The sequence below is a fragment of the Nilaparvata lugens genome, chromosome 7, assembly GCF_014356525.2.
Source record: "Nilaparvata lugens isolate BPH chromosome 7, ASM1435652v1, whole genome shotgun sequence".
Lineage (NCBI taxonomy): Eukaryota > Metazoa > Arthropoda > Insecta > Hemiptera > Delphacidae > Nilaparvata > Nilaparvata lugens.
The window spans coordinates 53,589,978-53,607,926 of NC_052510.1; the positions used below are offsets into that span (position 1 = coordinate 53,589,978).

Sequence of the window (17,949 nt, forward strand, 5' to 3'; positions counted from 1 at the left end):
AGGATCAAAGCATTTAGAATACTGTAGAAGGTCAATGCATGACGGACCAACATGTGACGGAGTGTGGAGAGCCAGATTTAATAGTAAGAGATGACCAGGCCATTGGAGCTGGAAATATGGTGCGATTCATAAACGCCAGAAGGATTGAATGGCTTGGACACTTAGCCAGAATGAGTGATGAGAGGGTACCATTAAAACTGCTGGAAGAAAGAATGGTTTTGGAACGAAAAAGAGAGGTCGACCACGGACAAGATGGCGCGATTGGAGACCTCCGTGTGCTGGGCGTGGCAAACTGGCGAATAGAATAGAATGACTGCCTTTATTTTATACCTGGGAGGGCGAAGTTAGGGCGCAGTGAGAGGGCGACAGAGTGCACAGGATAGAGACGAATGGAGGCGCTATGTTGAGGTGGCCAAAGTCCACCCAGGACTGTAGAGCCGGATAAAGTAAAGTAAAGTTGAGGATCAATGCATTCAGAATACTGTTTGAAAAATTATTTGTATGAGTTTAAAATGTGTAGAGTTTTCATTTTTACATAGCATCAATTTGAAGTTATTATCGAAATGAGAGGGAAAAGAAGGTTTGGACTTAGTCTGTCTCTGGGTGTCCTCTTGAATAATGCGTTGATGGACACTATTGTTCGAAAAACAATGAATTATAATGGATATTGATGCATGAATAAACATTATCAGTTTAACTTGCTTCAAGAATATAAAAAACTATTGAAAATTATTAAATACATAATAGGCTACATTACACCAAAATTCAACACAATGGATACATTGTTTCGCTCTTTAATTGATCAGTTTAGTATAAACATAAGAGAAACTTCCTATTCTTCCACTTTGAACCAAATGCTACTCTGTGATTAGATAGGCTACTTGTGATAATTCTAATAGCTAATAGCATTCTATTTTCAACTTTTCAAGTTACCAGCCGGATATGCCACTTGTTAGATTGTGTATAATTTTAACTTTCTCATTCAAGACCATAGAACTGAATTTATTTAATTAATGAAAATTCAAATTTATTTTATTTTGTTGTATTGTATTGTGTTGACTGACCAATATGTCAAATTGTGATATTCTATTGAGGCGAATAAAGATATTCGATTCTATTCTAATTAATTTGACAACATTGCTCGGGTTATCTGATGCAGCGTTGTACATTGGATATATTTCAAGTCAAATCATAATAATTTCAGTCAAAAGAGCTTGCACGAGAAGTTCACAATTTCACACAATCTGGCAACACCGGAGTTGGAAGCTCAAGTATCAAATGTTTCTATTCTGACTTCGTACTATAGTATTTGATGAGAAATAATGCAGCTTTTACCTAGCACCAGTGGCAGTAGAATAAGAGGGAGGTGGAGTGTACTTTGGTGGTGGATCCTGGATGGCGTCTGCGTTCTGATTGGCCGAATCCGGATCAGAGGTGGGCTGCGGCGCCGAAATCTCCACATCACGGAAGTCGGACCCCGTATGCAGCTGAGGACGATACAGCAGTTGGATTCGCTAATCAAAAGTACAAAAATAACCGTTAACATAGTTTAAAATTATTCAATTAATTATACCTTATATTATAGGCCTACTATAGAATGAATAAATCATTGAGAATTACATCCTTGAAAAGTATTCAATAAGTACAAGAATTGATTAAATGTACAAAAATATCCGTTAATGGTACGGTAGATGAAAATTATTCAATTAGTTATGTATATTATAGGCCTACTGTGGAATGAATACCGGTATATCATTCAATGAGAAAAAAGTAATGTTCAATTAAATTGGGCCGAGTTCTTGCTGAAACCGTTAGTCTTTAAAAGTTCATTGAAATATGCTTAAAATATAAATTTCAATTAATAGTTTACATAAAGACTGCTTTTCAATTTTAGATCGACATGAGAAGTGATAATTCGTGTTTGTTGTTGAACTCACTTTATTTTTCAACTTCGAAACATTGAATAGACCCAACAATAATTCAATTTCTGTGATAAATTCCTTGGAAAATTGTGCCAATCCCTCATTCCAATTATTGGAATTATTGTTGGGTATATCTAATTTATTATTAATGGAAGAACAATAACTATGACTTTGATGGTATGGTATACTGATTTATCCAATAGCTACTTACGTATCAAATAGCATGTACTATATTGTTTACTTTTGTTGGCTACAGTTAATAAGTGATGATGCAAGTCATTCCTGAACACAGACTTCGACCCATGCATGGCATTATATTGTATGTTGTTTTTATATAATTGCTGTATCTGTGAAATAGATAAATAAATCCACTCCCTCATTTAAAAAACTACTTTTAGCAATATCAGCAGCAATAGTTTGGCAGAGTATTGCTCTTAAATTTTTGAGAGGAAAATTAAAACACAAATAACTAGAGGCTACCATTAAAAAAATTTAAACTCACATCAAAAATGTCTGGAGGACCTGTTGATAAATATCTGCATGCTTGAATGATGGCGATGAAGGGTATGGTGAATAATGGAATTATTTGAAACATGGCCCCCAGTTGTCTAGCCCAGTCCGGCCAATACTCGTATGTATTTGGTATCGACCACTTGAAAAAGTAACGAAACTGGCCATTCTTGAAGAACGTTATGCACATCACCTGAAAATGGACAAAGAAGAACATAAGATAAATCTGAGCGACTTAATGATGAAGTCGCTTGTAATAACAAAATAATTTTTCTTAATATTATTCTTGCACTGGAATATGATACTACATTAATTTTTAATCTGTTAGTTTCATGCTATAATAATATAATAATAATAATAATAATAATAATAATAATAATAATAATAATAATATAATAATAATAATAATAATAATAATAATAATAATAATAATAATAATAATAATAATAATAATAATAATAATAATATCGTGTGACCTGGCTGGCTCAGGTCTGGTGTCAGAGTTTTCAGGTCGCAACTGATCAATTTCAGGGCCTCTGACATGACCTAACGACTGCTTTTTAGGCAGCCGGGACCGACGGCTTAACTTGTCCATCCGATACACGGGAGTGGCCCGAGATAAATATCTTGCCCGGGCCGGGATTTGAACCCAGGCCTCTGAATCATAAAGCCAGCATCTGATCCACTCGACTACGGCCACTCCTAGTTTCATCCTAATTCTCTTCAACCACTTCCGTACAGAGAGATGATCAAAAGATTGCATGAAGTGTACTTTTATCTCGGAGTAACTCCTCATCAGGTCTACATTTCTAATTACATTCTGAGGACTATTATCTCCTTTTTTTGAGAGAAAGATTCTCTGCAGAATTTTTGGAGGAGTGTTGTTGGATGGAGTGTGGTGCAGAAGAAAGAATCGTGATCTGTACAATATGTATGGTCACACTGATGTGCTGGCTCTTATCCGAGTAGGTAGGCTCAGGTGGGCAGGCCATGTTGCAAGAGCTGATAGTGATTTCCATCTAAAAGGATACGGCTTACAACATGGGAGGTATAAAACCTCCTGGTAGACCAAGGTTGAGGTGAATGGATGCAGTTGCCGGAGATGCAAGAGTTGTTGGGGTCAGGAATTGGAGGTGTACTGCCATGGATAGACTAGAATGGAGGTAAATGTTAGAGGAGGCCAAGATCCGCTTTGAATTATCGAGCCAATGATAATGATTATCTCTTTTTAAAGAGTAAATTCATAATTTAAAACATTAATATTGTAGGATATGAGATTTTAGCGATGGTAATTCTATTTTGACGTATGATATAATATCATCATATGAAAGTAGTCATGTGATTAATTCAAAAAGCAACATCGTTAATAAAATAAATAAAAAAGTTCGTTTTACGAGTAAAGCTCAATGAATAGATTAAGAAAATGTAAAATGTAAATGTGTGGAATTAATAAAAGTTTTATTGATTTGTATCAGGATATTGATTTAAATAATAATATCCTACAATTTATTATCATTTTAATGATTGATATGATTCCGAAGTGGTTCAAATGATTGACTTTTTCACACGAAAACTCCCTTCCACGATTTAAATAAAAATTACAGGAACTCGAGTTTTCAACAGCAAATAATATAATTTATACAGGCAAACGAGTACGGTATGTCAGTTTTCCAAAAACAAAGTACCTACCATAGTTTTTAATCCGGTACATCATATAATGGTGAATTTGTTACATATACCAACTAGATTTTTTTTGAACAGTAAAACTCACACAATTTTCTTAATATAAACCACAGCCTCCTCTAATAAAATGTCATGCGGTGGGGAGAATGGCAACATTATAAAGTAGTTCTCTTAACTACTGGCCAAGAGTTGATAATAGTCAAGAGTTGAAAGAAATAGTTGGAGTTGCATTGAGTTTTTGATTGCATCATTAATTCTATCATGATTAATTCTCTAATTTCATCATGCATCGAATTTGATCGAAAAATAGAAAATTTATCCTTGGAGTAGGCTATTATTCAACCAGTATTTCAGTACACAAAGAAATGACCAATTTCTATATTATATAATGTAGAAGAGTTTTTCAATTTGCCCGTCGATGTAATAAATACATATTTTGAGTGATGATAATGTATGTACTCTACTCTTTAGAGGAATTCAGGACAGTGGTAGGTAGAAAAAATTATTAATGTCAACTATTACATGAAATAGTTAATTATAACGTAGCCCTATTATGGGTGAACTATTGAATGCTATTAATTGATATTGTTGTCTTCACTCTTTTTAAGGATTTTTTATGATGTATTTCGACCTAATTATGATTTTATTATGTATCGTAATTTTATAAAATATTTTGTGACGTAGCCTTATGTACTACTGTATCGCCAGGCTAAATAAATTGATTGATTGATTGATTGATGTGTATGAATTGGATCAGTAGTTTTAGGATTTTATTCTTGACGACACCTAACGTATTCTATTATATATTCAGAGTTATGTATTTCGATAACCCGTTATTATAAAAATTAATTGATCCGATGTAATGACCCTATGTAATTTTCAGCTCTAGATGAATGACTTATTTAGTATTGATATGACAGTGGATAAATCACATAGTAGATGAAGTATATAATTATTCGAATAAGGAAGGAAAAAAGATTTCCCTCAAGGGCCTATATGATCCTTAAGATACAAATTTTCAAAAAAAAATCTTACTGACCAAGAGCAGTGTTGGAAGAATGACGTTCCAGGTGAAAGCGAGAAGTGGCGCCACCCAGCACTGCATGAATGAGCCGGCGCGGGAGAATAGCGTCGCCACGATGGTCTCGCCACTGTATGGGCGACCGCGCACCATGAACACCGCCGTCAGCTCCACCACGTAGAGCAGCATCATCCACCAGCCACCACCCACCACGTAGTCAATGAAGTACACCACGAATATGCCCAACTGAAAAACAAAACATAAAAAAGCTATATTAGTGAACGAGTTTGGATGATATTATTGAAGAGAGAGAAAAGTTTCTGAAATTGATATTTTTGAGAAAAGGTATTCTTTATTAAAAGAGTTTGAATTACATTATTTGAGAGAGAGAGAAAAGTTTCTGAAATTGATATTTTTGAGAAAAGGTATTCTTTATTAAAAGAGTTTGAATGACATTATTTAAGAGAGAGGAAAGTTTCTGGAATTGATAGTTTTAGAAAAGGTATTCTTTATTAAGAGAGTTTTAATGACATTATTGAAGAGAGAAAATTTTCTGAAATTGGTGTTGTTGTATGGGGTTGTTTAGGAAAAGTATTCTTTATTAAAACGGTTCAAATGACATTATTGAAGAGAGAGAAAAGTTACAGAAATTTATGTTGTATGGGGTATCTTTATTGAAAGAGATTAAATGATATTATCGAGAGAGAGAGAGAGAGAGAGAGAGAGAGAGAGAGAGAGAGAGAGAGAGAGAGAGAGATTTCAGAAATTTATGTTATTGAGGAAAAGAAGTCTTGGATTCAGTTAAGAATTAGTCAAGCATCGAATTTGCCTAAATTGAAATGAAAGAGAACAAACCTTGAATGAATTAGAATTAGTTTCAGTATTGATTAATGAATATAATAAGTTGTAGGCTGGATCTAGAATGGTATTTTCAAAAGATAATGTTTTTCAATTGAGTGATTTTGACGGTAATGTTGGGTGTGCAAAGGCATATTACAGTGTAAACGAACTTATGGGTGATAATTTTTATTGAGAGCGTGAGCACTGGATCACTGCCATCTGAACTGTTACAGTTTTTTTTCATGTGTTTTGATTTTTTGGCGCCATAGATCCCACAATTGTGGGTAATGAATGAAGCTGAAGGTATTGAAGGTTGCTCGGAGCGAGACTTTTATATCTAATTCTATTACATGAGAATTTAAAGATCATGATACTTGGAAAATACATACCGGTAACTGCGAAAGATTGTGAAGTAATTTTTGTGAGTGAATAATTTTGTTTTTTCGATTGCATCAATTCAATTAATTAGAATATTGCGCATGTGTTCTATTAATCTCTTGGTACACTCCTCTTTGTAACAGCGAAATACATTTGAATTCAATAAGATGTAGACTACAGTTTGCGCATTTAATCGTGGAGATTAATTGCATTAACAATAGTTTTATACGATAATTGATCTTATAAAAATGTTATCAATAGCTGTGGGAGGTACCTACACGTACACTGAAAGGGTAGGTTAAATAAGGTATCATAATTAAGCCTAATTATTTTAATGAAAATGCGGACTCACCTCAGTTGCCATTGGAAGACCAAGAATGAAACCACAAAGACATGTGAAGAATGTGATTGTCGTTTCCCATAGTTTTAAATATTTCACATTGATCGCCATAATACCAGTGATGAGGCAATGCCATATCGCCAACTGAAAAGTCAAATATTTTAAAATTAGTCTTTTAATATTAATAGCTACTACTTTTATTGATATGGTATAGCATCCCAAAATGTTTTTAACCTCAGATTTAGGTGCCATAGGCCGAGAACATATAACGACTCGTTATATTAGTTGAGTGTCCTTAGTGGAGCAGATACCTGAAATCAACTATGAGCTTAATAATTTTTCCTGGTCCTCCGGAAAACACATGAAATTGTTGGTTTAATCATCTCCCACCATTATTCATTTCATTACCCAGCTATGAACTATGAACAACTCTCGGACACATGTGGGCATCTCTATAATAGTAAAGCTGCGTTTACAACAACGTTATTATTAACGAAATGTTTATTTTTCCGTCCTTATAGATTCTATTAGATTGACCGGAACTTGACAAACACAATAAGTTCATCATGTGTATGATAAGTTATGTCCAATCTAATACAATCTATAAGAACGTAGAAATAAACATTTTGCTAATAACTTTGGCGTGAACGTAGCTTGACTGTTAAGTTTCAAGATGCATATGAGACCCGGTTGCACAAAAACCCTTTATGTTTAGATCATGATTAAATGCCACGAGAACAAATTAGAGATAGATTTTTGAAAAGAATAAGGCTTCTCTAGAAGGTTCTCGTGACATTTAATCACGGCTAAAATCTAATAGGCTTTTGGGCAACCGAGCTCCAGACTAATATTATAGTCCTTTCACTTGTGAATGACATTTTCTAATAGTAAAGTCTCATTTTTTCCATGATAAATATTATCACACATACTAAAACAATTCCAACTTGAACAAAATTCGAAAAGACTACGTCTAAATTAAGTCTCATCAAATTTACTTGTTTCGTAGGCCTATACGAGTAGTATTTTTTAAATAAATTATAACTAATGATGAATAATGAATAATTGTGTATTCATGAATGAATTGTGAATTATACCACATAACTATATAAGAACTAAAACTGTACAAGAAATTCAAAAAAGTTGCATCAATAATGTTTTTTTTAATTAGCCTATTATTGCAGATAATGCCCACATAGGCTAGTTCTCAAAGTTATATTGGTGTATGAGGAATGACAATTGTTTCCCTGAATGATATAATTGTTTTACTTGAGTATAGAATGTTAGTCAAGGGATAAAGGTCTGCTGTCCTTACGCTGCTACAATTTCAACCTTTTTCTAGTGATTTGCCAGTTGTCTTTATTCTTTATTGATTCATTCAATAAGTGCAAATAAGGGAGGGAAAAATAAGGTAACCTTGTGCTATTCCTCTCCCAAATTTAGATAAGGTTACACATAGTCCGAAACAGGTTAAATCTTGTAGTTGTTCACTAATCTGAAGCCGCATCTACATGTTGGCCCAGTAAGCTGGCCCAGCCCGCAATGTGACCAGAGCCCAATGGAGGTCAGCGTTGGCAAACCACCCATCCACACACTGGCGCTGGCCGAAATTGGCCTTCATTGGGCCAACATGTGGATGCGGTATAATAGTTTTCCTAGTACGGTATGCTGGTATTTCTTATTTTAGTGAAAAAATGATTTTTCTATATTTGGTTTTGAAGCATCTGAATTTAAAAATCTACTTTGTAAAAATAATTAAGAACTGCAAATTTTGTGAAGTGAACAACTACAAGACTTAACCTATTTCGGGCTTTATAGAAAAGAATAGCTATTTATGTATTAAGAGCGTGATGCGCGACTTTATCGCTCGCGTGATGATTTTGCAAGAGCGATAAAGAAGTATTACGCGCGAATTACATACAAAGTTTCATCTACAACTGCTCAAACATGTTAAATTACTTATATCTGGCAGAGTTAATAATAACTCATCTTCACTGATATCCATCATGGCTGCAGAGAGCAGAACCGGTACAATTACCGACTTTTTAGGTTAAGGTCTGACCTATTTTTGGCGAGCTGCTTATCATCAGCTGATTACCGAGCGTAAAGAAACTCTTCTGCGCATACGCGAATGATAAGCGGGCGAAAAGAAAATCTAATGCATACGCAGATGGTTAGCGAGCGAAAAAGTAGATTCTCCTCAGAAATAAGCTGTTTTACGAGGAGAATTGAGTATGTAAATTCTTTTTTTACGCGCAGTTGTAAAAAAAAATCTTTATTCATCAGACATGTACAAATACAAATATAAATAAAAATAAAAATCTCAGTACGTAGGTACCCTTTTTGAAATATTTTATCACAACATGTTTCGGACATTGATGCCATTTTCAAGTCAATCAGCTTGAAAGTCAATCAACTTGAAAATGGCATCAATGTCCGAAACATGTTGTGATAAAATATTTCAAAAAGGGTACTGAGATTTTTTTTCTTTATATTTATATTACAAGTAGCCCTATACAGAAAAGAGATAAATGTACAAATACATATAAATAGCGTCAGTTTAAAGTTACAAATAAGTTTTTTGTGTGGTTGAGAAGTTGATATTGTGGTAATTATTCATATTAAATGAAAAATACCAAGAAACCGTCAAAAAAGCACAGATCCACTGATACCCAGAAAGACTCTGTGTAACCTTATCTAAATTTGGGAGAGGAATAGCACAAGGTTACATTATTTTTTCTCTCCCTATCATTTTTAATGATGTACTTATTGTATGAATAAATAAAGTATCATATTTACCTGTTGAGCGATGCCGAATAGTATGAGCACGAAGTAGAAGAGGACGGACCAGAAGGGCGAGAGGCGGTGGGGGCCGACGACGGCGAGCGTAGCGGGCACGAGTTCGGTGGCCAGTCGCAGCACCTGGTAGCCGCTCTGATAGGAGCCGTGCTTGAGCACGCGGTCGCCCACCAGGAAAGGCACGTGCGTCATCCACCGCACCGGGATGCTCGAGTGTGGAGGCTGCGGTTTGATCGGCTGCAGGAAGCCGTAAGTTGACATGCGTTCTGCAATGTCCAACACACACATTAGAATCATTTACAATTACAGCTTCCAGTCTGTTTCAACTGAAAAATTATATACCATTTATTATTCAATAATTCAGACAACAAGTATAGGCCTAAACTGAAATGTTCTATAGCCAGTTTAATCGGCTACAGGAAGCCGTACGTACGTTTACAAGCGTTCTGCAATGCCCAACACATATTCAAATTCAAAATTCAAAATTTATTTATTTCCATCTTCATACAACAAGCACGATACATTATAATAAAATTAACGATTCTAATACACAGCATGAACCATTTAATGAAAATGAAAATTTCCACCAGCAAAAGTAAAACTTGCTCGCTGGTGGGAGTCCATCCTAAAACTTGTAATATTACATTTTTTCTCACATTGGAATCGAATCTTCAATTCGAGATCTATGAAACTTTATAGTAAATATCAGAGTCATCGATAGACGGACAAACTTTTTGACTGAGAATTTTTTATCGTAAATGATTGTTAGTAAGGAGTCAGTTGGAACATTGTTCCATGGTGTCACCGAGGCTGGGTTAACAAAATTAATAGATAAATGGTTTATTTAAATAGAGAATATATATAAAAATTTAAAATAATAGTTTCAAAATAAAGTTTTATTGAGAACAAATATAAAATGTGAATTCTAAACTTGTAATTTATAATTTTTTGGTGACGTGTCTGTAACGTTGAAGTGTCTAGAAGCTTTTGCTCTCTTCCTGACTTGTAGCTTTTCCTGTGGCTTCTTTCTCTCTGAAACATGGCTGGCTGTTGTGTGTTGTAAATTTTTGCTCTCTGAATAATTTTCGTTTAAGTGAATTTATTAATGTTTTAAATTGAGTTTTAAACAGTTTATAGTGTTCTATTTTGTTCGTATATTGCTATTTGTGTATTCAAGCCAATAGCCACTGTTTTTTCAACTATAATCTGGATAAGTACCCTTAGCTCTTTGTGTATTTGTGTATATTACCAAAATTCTTTTGAAGATTATAAGTTCATTTGCTCTGAAAACTGGATTTCTCATTCATAGGCGATAGATCCATTCATAGTTTATCAAGAATCTATTACATTGGAGCCGACAACTATCCTTAGGTTAATAGGTGTTAAATGCTATTCCAACCGATTAAGGAAAAATTGGTAGCACGGCAAACTAAAATGAATAATTATTGAATACTAGGAAAAGGAAAAAAAAGTTCAGGAAAACCTAGAAATACCATATTCAATGCAGACGAAAGAAAAGAGAATACTCATTAGAAATAAAAAAAAACAAAGTTACCCATATATATGGGTAACACACACATTTAAATCAGTCACGATCACAACTTTGAGTCAGTTTGAACAGAGAAATTTTTACTGTGTATTATTTAATAATTCAGTTAACAAGTACATATTGAAATGTTTTAGAGTCGGTTTTGTGACATAACTAGTCGCGTTGGGTGTTTGAAACACCCCAAATAATATACTGTATATTTGCACCTATATCCTCAAAAAATGTATTTTGTAGATCATCAATATTTTTCTAATATTCTTCACTGTTATATTCAAACATTATCATAGAAAAATCATGGTAAAAGACTCTGTTCGTGTTGATAAGAAAGTACCTATATAGAAAAAGTTAACAAATCCTTAGAAAATAAGCATCCTTTTCAAATGTTCGATGAAAATTATATAATGATGCTGAAACCCCTCATTTTCAGTTCAATTACATCATGTACATGTTTATTCAGCTTATAACACTATCATGAATGGGATGCTATTCAAATTCTGGTCACATAAGGAACCAAAAAAATTATAACATTTTTCATATTTATATGTGCAGCTAATTAAGATTCTGGCACAAAATTGATAAAATACTCACTTTTTAATATATATTTCAGAAGGATAGAAATCAAATGTTACTTCCACAAATGAGACGAGAATTATGGAATAATTATTCACTATATTTGCAGTACCTACATTATTATTTTTTATGAGTATATCACCTTCATACTTAGATATGTATAAGTACTCGCCTGGGGTGTTGTGAACACCCCTCCCCAGTTCGACATAGCTGTATAATTCACCAAATCAACAAAATATTATAAAAAACTGGTTAGTCCTAATAAAAATCAATATTTAGTTTGAAGGTACAGAGACAAAGAGCTACTAGCTAGCTAACCACCACATCTCGGAAATGAATAAAATTTTACTGCGATGTTTTTAAGACCCCACGCGACTACACAAGGGTTAATAATCTAATACTTCAACAATTTGCAGATATATATTAACAGTTTATTGCTCATGAATTTTTTTAAGTTTAAGCTTATTGATTTCATTTTCGATTGTATTGTTTCTGTAGTTTATGGAGTCAATAATGGACGCTCTCTGGCGCCCATACTTAGTCCTACCGTTACTTTACAATGGATACATTTAGATAAAAGATAAACCGAAAAACTTCAATAAATAACAACCAATAAAATATTGTGTTAGAATGATGTGTTGTGGACTGACCGAAAGAACTAGGAACATATAGGAAGCCGCGCACGAACAGGAGCTGCGAACACATGTTGGCGAGGAAGGCGGCGAGGAGGAGCACGGCCAGGGTGAGCACTATGACGAGGGCGGTGTCCCGATGCAGCAGGTGCTTGGGGCGGTTGTGCGACGTGATCTGCATGGCTGCCGCTCCCAGCACGCCCCATGTGAAGAAAGCCTCGCTGCTCGCTGCCATCCAGCTCTAAATAAAACACAACACAAACTGTCAATTCATTTTATTTCATATTTTTACTGTTATTCAAGTATTTATATGATATCATATCAGTTGGAAATATTATTATAAGTTTTTGCTAAACTTGTACTAACGTAGTCTTATTGAAATCAAAGTCTATAGATATAGAGGTCCAACTCAGGTCCAATTTTCAGTCCAAACATTTGAAAACAGAAAAGTTATAATTTATATTATATACAAACCAAATTGAATAACAAAATAACACTCACTATAATTACTTGAAACTGTGAAATAATGATTAACTTTGAAAATTATGACATACTCTAATTTAGAATGATATACCATGTCATGTCATCAAATCAGATTATTTTGACCAAGTCGATTAAAATTTCTACATAATATTTGTCGTGTGATAAGCTGATTGATTCAACAGCTGAACATAATTCTGTCTCTCTCCCACGCAGGCACTCCCATCTTCCATTATCAGCAGACATAACGAAATTATCATGTGTTTTTCCAAAGATGAATAATTATTATCCTTTTCATGTCCTTCAGCGAGTTTTCTCAGGGATGAGACCTAGTGCAATCGAATTTTTATATCATAAACCTACTATGTTCCAAATTTCGTGAAAATCGTTAGAGCCGTTCTCAAGATCCGTTGGACATAAATAAATAATCATATAGGTAACCAAAAATAACCAAATACATAGCCAAATATTTGAATAAATACAGAAATTGCTCGCTTAATATAACAGGATATAATACTAGTCTATATTACTTAGCCTATATTAATGACACGTTAGCTGTTCATCAACCCAAGCTAACAGCAAGTAAACAAAATTTCCAACAAACAACAAAATGGCCGCATGTCTTGACCTCTTTCTATAGACCTTGATCGAAATGCGTTATGTAAACAAATAAATGCCACAAAATATCACAAAACTAATAGGTCTACATCATTTTACGAAATAATGAGTAAATGTTCAGTATTTTGACCATGTTATTCATAAGAACATGATTCAATGATGTCAATTGCCCAATAGAAATATGAATTCTTAAAACAAGATGGAAATTATTCATCATGACTTTGTTCCTTCATAAATAAATATTCTTTCTACATTTGGACTGTTGTATAAATTAGAATTGGAACCGTTTTGGGCTTATAAGCCTGTGTTACTTTTCTGTAAGTTGTGTAATTCTGAATGATTGAATGAATAAATAAATGAATAATTTAGAATGAATATTGTTTTGTTTTTTTAATATGTATTTCATCTGATATTATAATGATTATAATTTTATAAAATCATATAATTTTTCAAAAAAAAATTGTAAAAATTGTAAATTGTAAAAAACCTGTAAAGAAAATAAATGATTGTTCCACATAAAACGCATTAAGTATCTTATAACATCATTTAATTTGTTAGATCTTTTAAATCAATAATGATTTTGAATGAATGGAGTTTCTAAAGTTAAGTAAGGAAACGTCATTATCAGAAAACAGAATTATTAAACAGAATTCGTCATTATCATGTCTGTGAGATGGACAAATTAAAGAGTCAGAGGTGGTGAGCAGTGAGAAAATAAAATCATAATGCTTGGGAATATCAAGCAAGTATTTTTCATATCAATTATTATTTCAATAAGAGCCTGAGTAAAGCTCCACAAAATAAAAATTTCTTTATTCCACAAAATTTCATTCCACAATATGAGAGCTACAGTGCACAAAATAACAGGAATCCCACTACAAGACTATATACGCCTATGTGTAGGGGTGACACACAATAAGCTTCGGTTAGCAAGTGAGCCTCTTTGAACCTTTGGATCTTTGAATCCGTCCCTTCAAAACATTAACAAACATGTTAAGGGGTGAGTTTCGGGTAGCCTGAACAGGTATACAATGAATAAAAACAAAATAATCTTGAACAAATAACTTGTGAATTGAGTAATAAATAAAATGTAGTACGATATAAGAGTAGTGTGTGTCTTCTGAATCCCTGAACAGAGACAAGCGGATCACCAACCGACCTCTCATATTGAGGATAATAATAAAAACCTATCAAATTTCAAACATGAAAAAAGTAAAAATATAGGAAGAAGAATTGAATATCAGCCCCAAATGGAGTTTCAACTTGGTATCAATATACCGACCGAAGCAGGCCTTCTGATAATCCCCAGCCCAAGTGGTAGAGCCACCTTTCCACCCTACAGCAATACTGCACACTTTCAAAATATTCCTGATCTCCACTAGCAAATTACCAGGTTGAAAAGTTTATCAATGGTATAATATTTCAGAACAGATCATCTAAATTCGATTGTATTATTTCAAGTACTCACCTTCGTATTTAGGAAAAATTCACTCCAGTCTGTCTGAGGAAACGCTATTTCTAACCTATTGATTGGCATCAGCCCTAATAATTTCGAACATAATACGAACATTCCGAAGACCGGAACTAAGGAGAAAATGTAGACTACTTTCCCGTAGGATTTTAAACCTGAAACAGAGGAAAATTGATCCAATTGAGAATACAATAAAAATTTGAAATGAATAATTTAGGAGAAAGAAGACGACAAGGGAGGCCACGCAATCGATGGAGTGTTGAAGTGAAGGATGATCTCCGGAGAATGGGAGTTGTGGCATGGAGGCGAAAGGCATGTGACCGTGATGTGTGGAGATAAAGTTTTGGATCAGTACCTAATTTTTAATGTACGATGTAGGTTGTAAGTTTACTCAATTTTGTGCATATGGGGACACTCGTGAAAATGAAGTTTTTTCCTTCAAGGGAAAAAATTCCCTGAGATAACAAATCCCTGAGGTAACAAATCACTGAGGCATAAGAAGTACACTCAAGTCCCCTAATGCACACATTTGTCCTTACATCAATAACAAATTAGCTCTATCGTAACAGGTCATCTCCATACAAACCTTGTTTCGAGTATGATTTTACAATAATCGAATAAATTAATTGCTGCCCAGGATAGCCGAGATGATTTAAGGAGTTTTACTCTTAAGTTCACTAGCGCTACCTGGTCGTGGGTTCGAATCCCACCGGTAGGCACGGACGTTTGATCATCTCATCAAAATAGGCCTTGCACTTACCATCACCACACTCTATCGTGAGGTTGACGTTATAATGGTAGTGTTTGATTAGCAATGGTATTGCTATCCTTGTCTATCATCCAAAGCGGATATATCTCTTTCTCGCTTTGCTCTGTTGCCAGATGGTCTTTTAACAATATAGAATTAATAATTAATTGGCAAAATATTTCATCTTAATTATGCCAATTCATTGTGAAATTTATTGAAAAATATAATTGGCTATTTTAAACGAGAATGAACAGTTGATATTACATCAATAAACCTGTATCAGCTACCGTCTATAGAAGGCATTGACAAGACAGAGGATCGGCAACGTTGTTCTCCTATCTTTCTGCACTGCCATTATAAGGTAGACCTCACTATAGAAAAAAAAGCTCAAGTGGGCATCTTCCGCAGGACCAAAAATTATTCATTTTATTTTTATTCAAGTAGTCTATTTCTCCATATAATAAAAAACGCACTATTGATTGAAATAAGAAATAAGATTCTTACCTTTGCTCAAGCAGATGAAAATAATCATCCATATAACAACTAAGTTGAAGGTGACTTGGAACTTCAAGTGGCCCGGCGAGCCAGCTGGAGTTTCCAAGTTCTGTCTTTGAAGCACAACCCCATTGAAATAATCTGGAACTGTCTCTTCCAACTTTATGTTTGTTGAGTTGAAAATTATTGGACGAAAACCTGCAATATAACAAATGATAATAGTATCATTGGTTTGTGAGACTCGAAATTATTTGAAAATGTGTTTTTGTTAGAAAAATAAAAATAATGGCTTGTATGGATGTTAGTGATATTTTTTACTCAACATTTTATATACTTATTGATATTTGAGACTGGAAAAAATGTATTTTATGGAATGAGCCCAGTGGTATCGGATGGGAACGTTAAAATGTCGGTCCCGGCTGAAGTATGACAGTTGTAAGGCCTATTGACGGCTTAATGATATATTCAGGCGGTGGAACCTTCCCGCAAGGGACTCCCCACCAACAGAAGCCATACGAATTTACTTTTTCTACTATATGGAATGAGCGTTATAATTCGGAAAAAGTCTTGCTCTTCAAAGCTATAAAAAGTTACTGAATTAACATAACTACATATGAGTGAATTCTCTTCACATTCATACTGTTTATTATCATGAATGTGTCCATTTTATTCGAATACCCACATTCAAACAATACTGATATGTCTTTTTTTCTTTAGGGCTACTCTTGAATATAAATAAAAATATAAATCTGTACCTTTTTTAAAATTATTTAGTCACAACATGTTTCGGTTATATGATGCCATTATCAAGTCATAATAAAAATACCTAATTAATAAGTATAAGTAATTAAGGTACTTAATTAATAAGTAGTATAATAATACTGATAGGCCAATGCTATAAAAATTCATGGATACAAATATAATATAAATATTACCTGTAACAACGAAGCAATTAACTCACGTGGTATAACGTAAATTTGATGTGTAATTATTGAACAATAGAAGCAACTTTTTAAGAACAACTAAAAAAACGTAGTTTCTATTTTCTGTGGTATAACTGATGAAAATAAGTTACATAAAACCCACATAGAATCGAGAAGTATTTGTATTTCTCATTTACTGTTTGGAATGAGACTCATATATCAATGAAATTGAGACCCACATTTTGAATTTTCAACGAGGTTAAGAAACCTCCGGTTCAGAAACAAAACATTAAAACATGCAATAACAATAACGTATGAAATTTTAGACTATTAATGTTTAAACATACAATTTAATAACGTATTATAATATTGTATGAATTTTCAATTCATTCTTTATTGATTCATACAATAAGTAGGGTACATCAGCGAAATGATAGAAAGAAAAAAAGGTAACCTTGTGCTATTCCTCTCCCAAATTTAGATAAGGTCACACATAGTCCGAAATAGGTCAAGTCTTAAGCTGCGTTTACACCAAAGTTATTAACAAAATGTTAATGACTTAATCCTTATAGATTCTATTATATTGAACATAACTTATCATACACATGATGAGCATAATTATGTGTTTGTCAATTTCCATTCAATCGAATAGAATCTATAAGGATTAAGTAATTTACATTTTGTTAATAACTTTGGTGTAAACCCAGCTTTATAGTTGTTCACTTTACAAAATGTTCAGTCCTTAATTATTTTTACAAAGTAGATTTTTAAATTTAGATGCTTCAAAACCAAACATTGATGTTAATACTGGTTGTTGTGATTGCCCCGAAATTGAAAGAACAAGTCACTTGAAATATTTGGGTGTTATAATGAGCAGGGATTTAAATGGAAGAAACACATAGATTACCTTTGTGATAGATTGAGGTTTGTATCTTATAAATTTTACAAACTAAGATCGATCCTTCGGCTACCA

The 17,949-nt window shown here is 33.6% G+C and overlaps 1 protein-coding gene across 2 annotated transcripts in view; it reads right to left on the bottom strand.

Moving 5' to 3' along the window:
• The window catches only part of LOC111054698 (sodium- and chloride-dependent glycine transporter 1), a 162,662-nt gene that overhangs the window by 2,647 nt on the left and 142,066 nt on the right, over positions 1-17,949 (bottom strand). For both annotated transcript variants that reach the window (XR_005571856.1, XM_039433158.1), the window contains exons 8-15: positions 16,063-16,251; positions 14,808-14,965; positions 12,260-12,482; positions 9,491-9,756; positions 6,707-6,838; positions 5,155-5,382; positions 2,425-2,625; positions 1,336-1,514 (exon numbers count right to left, since the gene is read on the bottom strand). Coding sequence is in view for 1 of the 2 variants with exons in the window: in XM_039433158.1 (XP_039289092.1) it covers positions 1,336-1,514; positions 2,425-2,625; positions 5,155-5,382; positions 6,707-6,838; positions 9,491-9,756; positions 12,260-12,482; positions 14,808-14,965; positions 16,063-16,251 (1,576 nt within the window). In the remaining variant the exon portion in view is untranslated. The remainder of the gene's footprint in view (positions 1-1,335; positions 1,515-2,424; positions 2,626-5,154; positions 5,383-6,706; positions 6,839-9,490; positions 9,757-12,259; positions 12,483-14,807; positions 14,966-16,062; positions 16,252-17,949) is intronic.